This window comes from Brachyistius frenatus, unplaced genomic scaffold (assembly GCF_029030835.1).
Source record: "Brachyistius frenatus isolate BFR_SWC_R1_liver_20210118 unplaced genomic scaffold, ASM2903083v1 Contig_7, whole genome shotgun sequence".
NCBI classification, from domain to species: Eukaryota; Metazoa; Chordata; class Actinopteri; family Embiotocidae; genus Brachyistius; species Brachyistius frenatus.
The window spans coordinates 5,148,446-5,164,714 of NW_027210606.1; the positions used below are offsets into that span (position 1 = coordinate 5,148,446).

Below are 16,269 nucleotides of genomic sequence, written 5' to 3' on the forward strand. Positions count from 1 at the left end.
TTTTTTTTTTTTTTTATTTGTTAGACTTTAGATTTTTATCCCTAAAAGAAAAGATGTAGGCTGCCCTAATTTTCCTATTGATTCATGATTGGGCAATATTTCTGCAAACTGACAATTTATTGGCTGTCTACTCTCATTGCAACCATGTCATGATGGTACCAACATGATCTATCTTGTTAGAAGATTTTGTTGTTCAAATCACAGATTTTAAGATTTTAAAATTATGATTAAGAATATAATAAACAAAAAAAAAGTGATTGAAGGATGTTTTTTTTTGCGTATGTAAAAATATTTTAGTAATGACACAGCAGCAGGGTCACACTCAGGGTTGCTGTTTGGCCCCCAATCTTCACCATGTTGTTAATACTCGCTGTTTCAAAATACTGACAGGTGTAATTAATGATGCTGGGGAAATAGTGATTTCCTTACTTATGCTGTGTGATTGGGATCATTGTTGTGCAGCAGAATGCATTTGGGACCGATCAGAATCACTCCTGACGGTACTGATATGAATCTGCCTGTACTTGTCTGCATTTAGCCACTAAGTCTGACTCAATTTGCAAAAGTGCAGCCCCAAACCTACAAGAAACCTTCACCATGCTTTTGTTTTGCCTGCAGACACTTATTCCTTTAGTGCTCTCCTGCTCTGAACAAACTGCTGTCTGTTAAAGCCAAATAGTTTGAGTATTGACTCATCAGTCCACAGCACCTGATGTCATATTTCTGCACCCAAATTTTTGTGTTTTCATACTCAGCTTTATTTTCACATTGAAGGAAAGGCTCATTGTCTTCACCAGACTTCTTTGGACTGTATGGGTGTACTAGGGTCCCACTAGTTTTTGCTGGGTTTAATGGAACTGCTGGACAGTTGCAATTGTGAGTCCGTTTTATGGGTCCTTCCTTCGCTCAGTAACCTCAGTGGTACTCCTTTCTTTGTGTCTCTGCAAAAGAGCTGAGACAGCACATATGGAAACACCCGTCTGTTGTGAATTTCTACCTGTGACAGACCTTTCTGATGCTCAGTCCTCTCTTTAGTCTGGCTATCCCTCAGTTTTATATCTTCTTCACTCCTTTCCCCCCCCTATTCAACCTACTTATTATGTTGTTTTGTCTGAACACTTTATTATTTGAATGAAATCTAAAATTTGACACATTCATGCAGAAAATATAAAACAGCTGATGACAAATGTTTTGGTGAGCCATTTAAAATGCCTAAAATCTTTTGTACAGTTCTGCGTATGATTAATTATTTAATCCTCTGTTTTAGTTGTAGTTTTCTACAAACTTATTGGACCTTACACTAGTCTAAGAAAACCTAGTCAACATGACAATGACAGAAGATCACTGAGGTTAAAAAAAATGCAGTCTTCAATGTTTTTAACTGAAGCCTTTATTTAATTGGATTGACTAGAAAGTCTATGACAGCTCAGTTGAGGAAATAAAATCAGATCCATGTTTAGAAAGTACACACTAAGAGGTATGGCACACACAATGACACACACGTGGTACTGTCTTTGTGCTTGTATTAAAGCTCATCTTTGGTTTTGTTGGATTTTTTTTCTTCTTCAGCTTTTAATGCCTCGATGTACTTCCTCCTGCTTTCATCTTCCTGGAGACACAAAAGAAAAGAAGTTTATTTTTAACAGGGAACAAAAGGCAACTCTCAAAAAAATGCACTCAGTCAAACAAACTGGTAGCAGAAGGATGAGGAAGATGATTTACCTGAACTCTATCTTTTTTGGCTTTCGCCATCTCTTTATCTACAAACTTAACCAGGTCATTCAACTTCCTTTTTCCAGTGTAAACCACCATCTGAAAGAAACGCAGATCACAGCATAGTCACCTCACTCTAACATGTCTTGGTTCCTTCTTGGTGAACTGAGATAACTCCTTTTTTATCTGTTTTTTTGATGATAATATAACTCGTGAGTTCATATCTACATAATAAGATTCCTTGATACAGCAATATTTTTCCAGAGAATAGTTTAAAACCCCCAAACTAGTTGTTAACACAGACAAGTTATTTTACATAAAAAGGAGATATAAACATTACAGTGACTATAAAAGATTAAAAATAGCCAGCCCACTATCACACCACAGCCTGTAATAAACCCACCGGTCCACTAGAGGACAATGTATCAGTGTGACAGTTGGCTTCATCTTGCCTCATGACAGAGGTCATTTGATTAAGTACAAAAATGCAGAATTTGACTCCCTGACAAAGCCACGAGAATTTTTTTTTTTTTAAAGAAATCTTTTCCTAAGGCTAACAAAGTAGTTTTGTTTTCGTAACCCGAACCACATGGATATTTTTCCCTAAACCTAACCACATAGTTTTTCATGTGGTTTACAAACAAAACCACATGATTTTTAAAGCCTAGGCGAGGTAAAGTCACGACAGTGACACGCTGTCCTCTAGCAGACTGGTGGGTGTATTACACACTTTGGCGTGATAGCAGGTTGAAAAAGTGGACTAAACACCCCCAAAGTTTATCGCTTCGTCGAAGATTCATACCCTTTCAGCATATAGAGCAGGAAACAGGCAGAGTGATGGGTACGCTCCTTGCGTCGACAAGTTGATATCGTTGGCTGAGGCATCGATACGAGCGATGACCACATTCTCCCGCTTCTTGAAGGCCGCTGCTAGTTCCTCCCATAGTGGAAACAGAGCGCGGGACTCTTGACTGTAGGGCAGATCTGGGATACACACATAAAAACAGTATATACATGTTTTAGATGTTGCACAGGCAGCAATTAAAAGTGAACTATATACTACAGCATTACACAGATGACGGCCTCTACAACTTGTTTACCAAACAAGATGCTCAATAACTGAGGTCTGTATCACACAAATACAAAATCACTGGCAGCTTATAAACTACAAATAAATGAAATTAGAAGTCTATAAGTGCTACAGTTTTATAATCAGTTAATGTTTTTTACAAACAGACGTTGTTAAGCATTAAATAGAGAAATATAAAATCAGCTCCCGCAGGCTGCAAGAAGAGGTTGAGCAAGGAGGGCTCTAACCACAAAGTAACAGAAGTAGACCATAAATATGAGAGTGATTGAACAACACTGGAAGATTGAATCTGTTGTCAAATCAATGACAATTTTTTTTGATGATTCCACTAAAATATTGCATTTTAACCATGACATGTATTTCAATGGCTAATTGTTTTGCTTGGTAATTGGAGGGCATCAGAAGTTAAAAACACACTATAGAGACATTATTGCTCTGAAATTGTTATCGTTGACATGTAAGAAAACAGATGCTTGTTTAGACATTCAGTCGTAACTGAAATTTTCACTAATCTTTTTCTGGCGACCAAGGCAAATGAAATCCAATATTCAAACTCCTTTTAGCTCTAGTTTTGTTCTCCATCAACTTCCTTTTTTTTGCACACTGTGCACTCGAGATTTTCCACAGAGGACATTTTCCTGCAGGACCAATGAATGTTGAAACTTAAACAACAGGCTGAAAGACACAAAAACTCTCATTTGAAGGGGATCAAATTCATGTTTTTAGCATTAAAATGAACTGTGTTTACATACAGAACAGGACAAAAACGGTCTTGTTGGGGTGAAAGGCTTCTTGCTCCAGAGTCATTCCCACCAGCTCCTTCACAGGCTTTTGGTCCCATCCTTCAGGTATCGGCTCACTCTGCATCTTAGGCTGTTACAAGCACATCGAACACATCAGGACATCCTGCCTCCCCAGCTTCTGTCATGTATCAGCAGAGTGTGAGTTACCTTAGCCTTGCCTTCCAGGTAGGACTGGCAGAACATTTTTATGGTCTCTTCATTCAGGGTGTCAGAGGGCAGGTGGTAGGTCACATGATCTGTCAGGTTGACCAGTCGAATGAGAGGCGCCTCAAAGTCCCGAACCTGGAAGTACTCCATGATTCTTCCATTACGAGGCTCATTCACGTTCACCAACACAAACAAAACCTGAATACAGACACGAGAACAAACACAAACCTCAAGCGCTCCAACAGCTTGCCACAAGATGAAGCTGCACTGTAGTAATACTATTTGAAACCAGTCTGAGATTCAGATCATGGGAGTCGGGACATTTGTGGAAAATGAGGACATTTTGTCCGGTCTTCATTTTTGAACAGACCATCAAAGGGCTGCTTGATGGCTCAGTCTTGATTTCTAAATGCAAACTGTAAGATCACACTAAAAAGAACTATGAGAAACAGTCAGGAGAATATCCAAAGAAACAGCCCGTTTCATCTGTTCGACAGAAATGTTTGAAATCAGGCTCAAACTGCTCTCAGGCCGTGATCACTTCTCTACTGCAGAGCTCACCACTGATGCTAAAGACTATTAAAGATCATATGTAATCGCTTTAAATTCTCATTCATTATACTTTTTTAGTTAAAACGGTAAATGTTGTAAACTCTTTTTCCATCATCTATGTTTTAAATGAGGGTTAAAATATATTGAATGTCATCTAAATGTATCTATTTCATTCATTATTTCATGTACCCTGGGATTGTGTAACATGTTGTTTTCACTGTCTTTTGTGTTTATATGTGTCCTTGCTGTTATGTGACCAAGCTGAAATGATCTGGCTTACGTTATAATTAGATTTAGGTTAAGGGAAGAGGTCAGGCCTCACCAAGTTAAAAGTACAAACATGTGTATGTTGTTTACCTTCAGCCTGAATGTCTCCGCAGCACCGTTGAAGGCAGAGAAAATGTCTTTAAAGTCCACTGAACTTTTGTTGACAAACAGGAGGGCGTGGTTTAATACAGGCGAGGTTAAGATCTGATTGGCTGTCTGTAAGAGATGATGTTAGATGATGAAATGTGGTGTTAGCAGGTGCAAATGCAAGTCAAATGTCACAAACCGTGTTTACATTTAAAGGACAAAAGCCCTCTAGAGGCCACACAAATTATGACAGGAGCAAAGCAGGAAGTGATATCCTTAAAGACCCGCAGATTCTGTTTAGGGAGGAGGTTGAGGTGGATGAATGGGACAACAAATCATTTGACTTTCACATGCTGTTTGTTTCCCTACTTCAAAGCAAAAATCTTTTTTTTTTTAACCATTCCATGACATAACCACATGTTTATTATGGTGGCACGCATGGTATTGAGGTGGAAAAAATAAACACGCCCACCCTCTGTATCTATGTAATACATTCAAAGTAAAGGTATCACCTTTCTGGCCGTGTCAAAACAAGATTAATAAAAGTTTGGAGGCTGGAGTGCAATCCCTGTGAGTTTGAACTGCAAACTTCTTCAAGCTGTCGGAGCACACAACACTGTACCTGTCCGGTGTACTCGGTGACTGGGTCCATCTGGTAGACCGTGATAAAGACGATCAGCTCCTCTTTAGATGTCTGAGGCATCATTTTGAAAGCCTGGATGAGCTTAGACTGCAGCACACACATGGAGACACACCAACACACAGGTAAGACACAGTAAACACCAGCCTGCTTTGAACATTTTCTTGAAAATGTGTGATGATGTCATGACTCAAAGCCCAAATTTAAAGGTACTTTTTGCTTTATTAAAATATTAGATGTATTGTGATGTATTTTTTGCTTAATAAAAGGACACCCAAACAAAACAAGTGGTCATGTTTTAAAACTTTTTCTTTAAACGTCTTCCTTAAACCAATTTCATTTTCATGACAGATTTTAAAAAGACACATTCCTGCACAAATGTCAGTGTATCAAATCATTTAAAAAATGTTTGGTCTCCAAATGACTCTCTAACTAGCAATGTCATATCTAACTCATATAAATACTGCAAGTTGATATTATTATTTTTTTCTTATGAAAATGTAATAAATCTCTTTTTAAATTGTTTTATTTGATTTGTTCTGTCACTTTACACCCCAGTAAATTTGTGTTTGTGTGAGTTGCATGTTAAGTACCTTTCTGAGCAGCAGAACAACATCATGTGTGAAACCATATTTGCTGATGACTTCATGGTTCTGCGTCACAGCGAAGTTAACGTCAGGAAGGTTGATCGCTGCAGCGTAGAACACCTGAACGTCATCGTGGTTCAGCTCCTAAACTCACAAACACAAACCCATGTGAATTGTTAAAGTTAAAAAAAAAAATACTATAACTTCAGTGAAAAGGAAAATCAAACAGCTGGTTTTCACCTTAAAGTATCCAACCACTGTCAGCTCCTCTGAGGCCTCTGATTGGGTCAGATCAGTGATGAGGTCACCAGGTGACCCCACCCTCCTTTTCAGCCAGGTCAGGATAGAAGCCGAGCTCTGAGGAACTTCATCACAATCCAGGAAAACAAATCAATTTATCTTCAATATTTTACCCCAAACAAATCAGATTCAACATGCTGGATGATCTTAATGAACCTGGGAATTTCAGAAATGAACAGAAAAAAATGTCACTGCCGCCAGAAAACATGAATTTCAATTATCTCAGTAAGACAAATAAAATATTCAAGAAAATATATTGACAATTGTTCGATGTCCTAGCAACTAGAAGTGGCTATGAGAAGCTAGCTAAGAAATTCAATAAACCACGGTAGGCTAATGACTTTTACTATCGTGCTTCCATCCTGAGGGTTTTCTATTATTTGTAGAGTTATTGCACAAAGATCCAACTGTCGACCAACTTTTTTTTTTACTGTTTTATATTGTCTGCTAAAGACAAACTAAAGAGTATATGTAACATCTTTTGACGTGTTACATTACCATGAAAAATAATGTATTTACTGCCACTATTTTTAAATAGCGATTAGCCTAGTTGTTCTCCAGGAAAACTCTTTCCTAAAAAAAAATGACCATATAGGTTGTTTGTACGAGCAGCTTAAAACTTGTAGTTATTGCTTAACATGCTCTGGGGCCATTAGTCACATACAGTCAAGAATCAGTAATGTCAGCAAAATGACATGTTCACAATCGGGAAAAAAAAAAGCCCTCTTTTGGCCGAGGTAAATATGACAGGAGCAATGGAGAAATTGAAGAGATGTTAGAGACAAAACATTGAATTTCAGGATGGGAGTCCGCTGTTTGTTTCCAGTTTTAAACCAATGGTCACCTTTGTTTTTTTTAACAGCAGTCGTTCAATAACTTTAACTGTAGGCTTATTAGTGTAACCATGACGACAATGGTACTAAAGCCATAACAGGGTACTTGTTTTAATCTAAACCATGATGCTTTCCAAACTAAACTGTTTTTGTGCCTATAACTTGCAAAACTTTTACCATAGTATCATCAGTTCTGTGGCACAAAAAAACTTTGCCTGGAACCAGGATGCTAGAGGGTTATCGTTCTTAATAAAGTGGTAAATGAAACCTCCGTAAAGCGTAGTTAATAATCTGTACAGGATATAAATTTGCACACACCAGGGCAGGGTACAGGGTTATGTTTATCTCCAGCGAGGTAGAGTCTAATTGTAGGTGGGCTCATCACATTGAGCTCTTTAACCAGGTCCTTCTCTTTTGTCACATCCACTACTGCCAGTTTGACCTCTGACCCCTGAAGCTCTCCGGCAGCGCCTTCGAACGCTGCAGACACACGAAGGCCCTCTGCAAACAGAGGAGAATCTGAAAGACAAACAGTGATTTGATGAATAAGCTGCTATTAGAGGTGGTTATTTGGCTATGAGGCAGTCAAAATTACAAACCACAATGTCACTCTAATGGTATCATTTTTTGTGCCATATGTCTCTTTGAGTGTGACTTACAGAAGTGCACCAGCAGCTGCTTGTGTTTTCTCAGTGCCCTGTTGAAATTTCCCTTTTTCAGTTGTAAAACTCCATCCTCCTCGGGGAACGATCCATCTCCCTGCCGGTCGGACTGTGTGTCAGTGGCGACAAACACACACAGACAGAAGGCCAGCAGCAACGACCTCTTCATGACGGTTCACCCACAGACTGACACACTGGACAATGGAATAAGCTCGTCTAGAAGGTACGGCGGGAGTGCTGAGATGAAGGGCTGATATGTGTCTGTGTATCAGTCCTGAGCCGGTATAGTTGTGAATGCTTTTGTTATCTGCCGACTGAACCCACCAGTCTGTTGCTGATTAACTTTATTATCTGTGCCTTGCTGGATCTCCGCTATTGGCTGTTGTTCATATCAGATATATTACTAATATCTAAATGCCAAGGTCAAACTTTTCTGCATTCACATGCAAAATTCACCTACCTGAACCAATGAACCCTACTGCACTACACTACATCCTTTATGTACAACCTTCACTGGTTTTCGATACCAACCACTCTCCCCAGGTTTAATTTCGTCAAGTCGAACATTATTGAACATGTTTATTTGCTTTATTGCCAAAGGTTATATCAAAAGATTGACGAGACGCTCATATCTGTACACTAAATTAGGTTGGCTTATCTTAACACAAAGAATGGAAACAGGGGGAAGCAACTAGTCTGGCTCTGACTAAATGTAACAATCTGCCATTAACGCTCTAATATTATGTCAAACAAAAACCTTCTCATTAAAATTGAGAGGATTAATTATTGACATGGTGTTGCCATATGGTTCAGACTGAAATTATGAGCATTCAAGAGGAAAAACAATTTGCACTAGCCTCAGAGTTGTAATTTGCAATTAGATGTATAAGGAAAGACATAATAAGCCATCTCCCACTTGGTGATTTAAACTACAGAAATGTCTACTGAAAACCTGGCATCCATCCATTATGTATACCCGCTTTATGCTGATCCAGGACAGGTCACCAGTCCATTACATGGCCAACACAGAAAGACAGAAAGAGAAAATTATTCATATTAATATTCACATCTACACCCAATTTAGAATCACTAGTCCACCAAACAGGCATTCTTTGACGGTGGAAGGAAACTGAAACACAGAATATAAAAACACAGAAAGGCCCCAGACGACCTGCAGGTTAAAACCAATAAGCTTCTTGCTGTGAGGCAACAGTGCTATCCTCTGTGCTGCATCCCCAGTACTGGTAGTTAGAGCTAAATAAAACCTAATATCAACATGAATACAGTCAATCTAGCTTATTTTTCAGGGAGTGATATTGTTCGTTTTAATGTGCATTTTCTTAAGAAAAAACAGCTCCAAAGAAGTAACACAATGAAGTAGGTAATTAAGTCTGTTCATTAGGTGTGAAATGTAAACGCTTTCTGGGTTGGAAGGTTTTCCTGTTCTTCACATTGTGACAATATTATGTAGACGTAGCATGTGTGCTGAACTATTTCTTAGTCTGACCTGCTGGAGTCTCCACTCGCTGCCAGCTAACCAGCGGCTAGTTGTTCGCAGTCATGCTAAGGAAAGCTGAAGCTAAAGTGAATTCCCCTAATTGTCATACAGTTATGGAGTAAGACACTGGAATTAGAGATCAGTTTCATAATAAGAATAATGAGGTATTATTTGACCTGCTCAACAGGTGCAACAGAGATAAAAAGAAGCACACGAACGATGTCAATCAAACGGTCTGTAATGCGCCCACAGAGGGCAGAAAGGAGGTCTTATCAGAATATTTAAAATCACTTGTGTGCGTTTACCTTTATTAATCATAAACAAAAATTTTGCAGAAAAATGAATTACAATAGTTTTTTTTTTCCATAACAACATTTATGTTTACATATATATATATATTGTTCTTGCTGTGTTCACATATAGAGAATACATTGTAAAATGTATGAAAATGAAATCACAAATACAAATAAACAAGAAATTATCATGAATACCTTCTCTGTATAATGTTTGTCGGCAGTGTTGTACTACATCCTGAACTCACATTGTGAAATACCATCAACATATGTGGGAGCAGACCCTCCTCATTAAATCTTGCAAACACCCATTAAAATACATTTTGTGCAAAAAGTGTGTTGGCTTTGTCTTTAATCATTATATTTTAGAAATGCTTGTGAAGACTGCCTTAAAATGCAACCTGCCAAGCGGCTCACCGGTCAGAGACCAAACATGATTGACAAGAATTACTGCCTCACGGTTGTCTGCCTCCACCAATCAGTCAAGTTACTGTTTATATCCATATCTGTCCAGGCTCAGAAAATATATGTACTGAAAACTTTGAAGGGAATTTAGCCAATTAAGCAGATTCTGAGCTACGAGGTTGTAGATGTGATTGTAAACAATTCGTCAAGTATGGATGCTTCACACACATCGTCAGCCTGACAGCACAGGGGATAGACCGGTACAATCATCAAGGTTTAGGCCCAAGATTATTGTCACCAAGTCAGTACCTGATCAAATGTGAAATGTGGTCACAGGCTCTCCTTCTGTTCCTGAGTTATGTTGCTGAATAATGGCCCGAAAGGAATTTTTGAAGAACATCATAATGCCACAGCGAAGTTGACCTTTGACCTTTCGGATATAGAATATCATTATTTTATCCTATTAGACTTTATGGGAAATTTTGTCATAATTTGGAAATTAATTCTGGCAAAATGGCTACAAAATCTAAGAAGTTCATCCTTGAGTCCAAGTGAACATTTTTGCCTAAAAAAAAAAAAAATATGGGGCAATCAGAAAGACAACCTGAAAACATAATGCCTCCAGTCGCCGAGGATTAAAAAACTGATATTCAGAAGCTGTTTGGTTTATGCATATTCATCCTGTGCAGTTTAAAAGTTGGTTATTATGAGATGGTAATTTTGTCCTTCATAGTAAAAAGCAGCTGAGTTTTCATTCCCGCTGGTAAAAAAGTTCAACAGTGACAGCTGCAGAAAATGTCCAAACATTTTTTTTAAACTGTTCCTAAAGCAAAACCCTGCTCCTCTGTCCACCTCTACATTCAGCATGCGCTGTGTCTGCCACAGACAACACATATATGCTCCTTATATTCTTAGTTTACATGTCCACGGTGTGACAAAAGCGCTTCGTGAATCCTGTAGGCGTCATCTTGTGGAAACGTGCAGCTGATTCCGACAGCGTGGACAGTAGTGATGTGCGTCTTGCAGTCGACGTGACATTAACGGTATCAGACAGAACCCACAGACCAACCTGAGACACAGATGGAGAACACAGAGGGGAAGCTTTGTTGAAACACTCGTGTGTGTGTGTGTGTGTGTGTGTGTGTGTGTGTGTGTGTGTGTGTGTGTGTGTGTGTGTGTGTGTGTGTGTGTGTGTGTGTGTGTGTGTGTGTGTGTGTGTGTGTGTGTGTGTGTTTTGCTCTCACCCCATCAGTGTGAGAAGGGCACAAATTAACCACGCAGCCCACCCCGGCTCGTATGTGACGTCACTGGTGACAAGATGCTGGCAGTGTGGGCAGCGTACCAAACCGGGGGCGTCCCTCAGATGCGTCACTGAGATTGGAACGGGCTGCGGCTGCGTCCGAACGACGGCCGGCTGAGTTTGAATGCCGTTGGACGACGATGCTACACCAACTGCCATTTAGAAGACAGAGACAGATATTAGAGGAGGGGGGGGGGACAACTAATGGGGAAGCACATAGTAAATAATAGTAAAGATATAATAGTAAAGATGTAGTATTGACTTTGTGTGATTTGATGGACCGTGAATCCAGTGCTTTGGGGAGGTGAGGTCACATCAGTTGGCAGCGTTGGTGGAATCAGGACAGGAAAAGGATCTGGCTGGAACGTAACTAGAAGAAAATGAATAAACAAATCCTTAGACTCATCTCATCTCATTTTGTTTTGTTCACCTTTGACTTTGGACTCTGTTTTTCTCTGTATTGTTTTCAATTTCCTGGTTTTTGTCTTTACACCAATCTTTGTAAGTTTCGTCTTTGTTTGCTTTAACCTGTCTGTCAAACGTTGGGGCCCAACCCTAGTTGAATTGTAAAAAACTGGTACTTCATGTAGACAAACGACCCAAAATAAACAGATAAAGACTAGTTTTTAAAATTTAGCTGGCTTGCTGTGGACGTACATTCAGCGGCATCTAACGAGCTGACTTACAGAGCAGTAACGTTTCATCTCACCTGCTTCTCCGTAGGTGGGAGGAGGTGTTGTGGGGGACAAGATGGAGGCGTCATAGCCGGGGGGAGGGGGGAGTTGAATGCTTCAGTGCCCAGTGCAGGTGGGTGGAAACGGGCGTCCTCATATGAAGGAGGTTCCATCAGGAGATCATCCAGTCAAACAAGATGCTAATGATCAATGGCAGGCAGACAGATCCAGATAAGAAAAAGGCCCAAACCAAACTAAAGGTTATTGTGGTTGATAACACCTGTTCTTTTCCTCCGATGACAGGTCGGAATGACCTGTTGTTCATCTACATCAGGGGTTCCTAACCTGAAGGATATAACTTGTCATTCAGGGTTGTTCTCATCTGTGGCCAACTACAGACCAAGCTTTAAAGACTTTTCATGAATTCGAACACTGTTTTGGGTACTTTTAGTGGTCATATTTCTTCGAATAGATATTCATATGTTTACATAATGTAGACACTGATTTGAGTAGTTTTACAGGAAGTGGTGGAATCTATCATTCCCACATCAAGTAGCCCGCCTACTCTCGGGGTGATTCTTGTTGTTCTGGGTTTTGTACCCTCATGGTTGAAATGCACTTATTGTAAGTTGCTTTGGATAAAAGCGTCAGCTAAATGTAATGTAATGTAATTTACAGGAAATTATGTATGAATGGAATCCAGCAGCATATATCTTTTAATAATTTTACCACATAGAAAAAGACTGAGGTTAACTCTTCATCAAAAATAGATCTACAGGGGCGACCTGATGGCCAAGTGGTTGAGTTGAACAGTTCATGGGCTTGACCTTTCTGCTGCATTTGACACAGTGAACCACCAGATCTTTAGTTCCTCTCTCCAGGACCTCGGTGTCTCAGGCTCTGCTCTCTCCCTGTTCTCATCCTACCTCAACGACTGCACCTACCGGGTAACTTGGAGAGGATCTGTGTCTGAACCTTGTCCTCTCACTACTGGTGTCCCTCAAGGCTCCGTCCTGGGTCCCCTCCTCTTCTCTCTGTACACCAACTCTCTTGGCTCTGTCATTCGCTCACATGGCTTTTCCTACCACAGCTATGCTGATGACACCCAACTGATCCTCTCTTTTCTCCAATCTGAAACACAGGTAGCAGCACAAATCTCTGCCTGTCTGACTGACATCTCTCTGTGGATGTCCTCACACCACCTGAAAATCAACCTCGACAAGACCGAACTGCTCTTCCTTCCAGGGAAAGACTCTCCCACCCTCGACCTGACTACTACCTTGGACAACTCTGTGTTATCCCCAACCCTGACTTCTAAGAACCTCAAAGACACTCGACAGTCAACTCTCTTTCTGCCAACATCGATGCATTCCTGTAGATACATGCTGCACAACATCAGGAGAATACGTCCTCTTCTCACTCAGAAGGCGGCGCAGGTTCTGGTCCAGGTTCTGGTCCAGGCTCTGGTCCAGGTTCTGGTCCAGGTTCTGGTCATCTCACGTCTGGACTACTGTAACTCCCTCCTGGCAGGTCTACCCGTTAGCGCCATCCGACCTCTGCAGCTCATCCAGAATGCCGCAGCTCGACTGGTCTTTAACCTCCTAAATTCACTCCCACTACTCCTCCTCCTCCTCCTCCGCTCCCTTCACTGGTTACCAGTAGCTGCCCGCATCCATTTCAAAACATTGGTACTTGTGTACCGTTCTGTGAACAGATCGGGTCCAGTCTACATCCAGGACATGGTCCAACTTTACATCCCAGCCTGTTCACTCTGCTCTGCATCTACCAATCAGCTTGTTGCTCCCTCACTGTGAGCTAAACACTCAACAAAATCATGACTGTTTGCTGTCCTGGCTCATAAATGGTGGAATGAGCTCCCTGATGACATCAGGACAGCAGAAACTCTGTACATCTTCCGCCGCAGGCTAAAAACACACCTCTTCAGACTTTACCTTGAATAGGAGAACTTTAGTAGCACTTAAAATGGCACTTACTTTTAGCACTTTGTAGTTTGGCTTTCTTGAAGAAATTGTATTTTCTTGATTCCTGTTGTTCTGGGTTTTGTACCCTCATGGTTGTAAATGCACTTATTGTAAGTCGCTTTGGATAAAAGCGTCAGCTAAATTAAATGTAATGTAATGTAATGTAATGAAAGGGCCTCAGCAGCTGAGTACCTGTTTTAATTCTCAGTGGACCAGATCTTTGCTGCATGTCATTCCCCTGCTCCCCACATGTTTATTTCCACTGCATTAACTAATAAAGGCAAAATGCCAGAAAAAGAAGAAATTTAAAAATGCAGGTAGAAAATAAGATATTGCCCTCCTCGCAATATAGATCTGACCCAGCACATACTCTGCACCAGTTTTCGCCATACTGCAGAATGAAGATACTAAAGTCACAAAATATCTATACATAATGTCTACAATGGCACTTAACTACTACTTTAAATGAATTTAAATAATCTGACATGTTCTTCATTTACAGCTTTGCCTTTTCCAGTTTGTAGTGCAAATGAAACACACTCTACAAGCACCACTGTATCTACAACTGTATTTTATTCACAGTACTTAATACTAATTCTTTTAATCTACTGCAGAGTGTATGTTGATACTGGAAATAGTCAGTTGTAAATACTGCAGGTATTTTAGGTAGCTGTTTGTCTCTTTGTATTACAGGCTGTGTGATGCAGGATTATCACGTTACTGCAGTTGAGTCTGCAGCTCTGATTCTGTATCATCTCCTCGGGTCAAAACACCACCCACTCCAACAGTACTGTATAGTTAGTGTAACGTTCCCAGACTTTTTTCCTCACTTACACACATTGTGATGCCCTATAAATGAATCTGGGTTATTTTCAAAGTTAACATACAAAATCAGTCCTGCTGTACAATTTTAATATCCAGAGTACTTTAATACATATAGAATAAATTCAGAGATAACATCTGTTTAAAATAATTTTACTCCTATTAAATCTATCTCACCTGATAGAATAGGGGATACTCATGTAACGCTGAACATGAGAAACCCTGAATCATGAAGATATCGTTTCGTGCCAACATGTCACCTAAAACCAACTGTATCAGCCATTAAACACACCTGCTAAATGTAGCCACGTAACTCTGTAGCTCACATGGGAACTCTCCTCTTATGTAAACAAGAATCATCCAGGCCCTGGTGTCTGATCCAAACGGGCACAGACCTGCTCCCTGCCATATACACCCCACTAATACTGCCTGTGAAGAGCATGTGTCGTTATCCACTAATTAAACAGTGTAATATATCAGTGGTCTTACCTTGGACGAAGGAGGAAGCGTGGCTGGCAGGAGAAAACACGAACCATATTGTCACAGCCGTGACATCACAGCCTGTTGAACCTGTTTTCCTCTGGAATTAGAAACATTTTCCTTCTGACAGACTGAAAATCAACCCTCTGTTTCCCTCGTGCACTTTCACCCTGTTCCACGCCTTCTCTCTCGTGAGTTTACCTTCTTACACCGGTTTCCTAATTGCCAACTCATTCTCTGGCAACACTTATTTTACACTTCAGTAACCACTAAAATGTAATCCAGTAGTGTGTGCAACATTTCCTTAATGATTTATGTAAGTTTTGACACATACACGTTGAGACATACTTTTATTTACCAATATTGATTAAAAAAAAAAAAAGAATGTACTGGGTAACTATGCAAAATGAAAATAACATTGTGGGTAATGAAGGCAGGTAAATAAAAGTAAAACAAAATATTAAAGACAATATCTGGCCCTGCTACAATGATTTAAAATAGTTTTTTGTTATGGAAATTGAACTGTTAAAACCCAGTGGTAATCAGTTAGCATCTGCATTGAATTGAATAAATGGTTTAAAATGTAGCTGACGGAAGATTTAAATGTATGTTATTGTAACTGTAACTCTTCCAGTGGACACCAAAGTGGTAGCTGTTGAAGAAATACATCATGAATGACAAAATAGTAAAACACAGCCATACTCAAACTCATAATATAAAATGTCTACACATTAAAAGTTGTAATTGGTTGTATTTATTTAATATATATTACAGTAAATCCCAAACATGGGGTGTATTATTAGATCAAATGTGGAAAAAAAGTTTATCTGAAAAATCTAATAATCTAATAATATAAATCCCAGTGATTAGTTTAAAGTCAGTTTTAATCCTGATATGAATATCAGAGCACTGTGACACCAAACATTTAGAGAGAGGAATAGCTGTGTATATAAATATCCTCATCGTTTAGATCAATCAGGAATCGCAGCCTGAACAAGAGAATACGTTTTTGTATTTGTACAGAACGTTTAGTTTTTGTCTGTTTATTCTTTACTCTCTAATGTGAATCTTAAAAACAGACAACTATGCATGTTTTGGGGAAAATGGGCAAACAGTTACAATGATTAATGATTA

The 16,269-nt window shown here is 39.6% G+C and overlaps 1 protein-coding gene and 1 pseudogene across 1 annotated transcript; both read right to left on the reverse strand.

Annotated features, from left to right (window-relative positions):
• Nucleotides 1–1,379: 1,379 nt before the first annotated feature.
• Nucleotides 1,380–8,662, reverse strand: LOC138615648 (protein disulfide-isomerase). Its single transcript, XM_069689400.1, has 11 exons — nucleotides 7,679–8,662; nucleotides 7,338–7,538; nucleotides 6,127–6,251; nucleotides 5,893–6,030; nucleotides 5,282–5,389; nucleotides 4,663–4,788; nucleotides 3,754–3,951; nucleotides 3,556–3,676; nucleotides 2,516–2,697; nucleotides 1,723–1,812; nucleotides 1,380–1,609 (listed from the first exon to the last, which is right to left on the reverse strand). Exons 1-11 carry the CDS (start codon nucleotides 7,848–7,850, stop codon nucleotides 1,526–1,528), a joined length of 1,545 nt encoding a protein of 514 aa, XP_069545501.1. The 5' UTR covers nucleotides 7,851–8,662; the 3' UTR covers nucleotides 1,380–1,525.
• A 1,793-nt stretch (nucleotides 8,663–10,455) lies between these two features.
• On the reverse strand, nucleotides 10,456–15,186 carry LOC138615649 (lipopolysaccharide-induced tumor necrosis factor-alpha factor homolog; annotated as a pseudogene).
• Nucleotides 15,187–16,269: the final 1,083 nt, after the last annotated feature.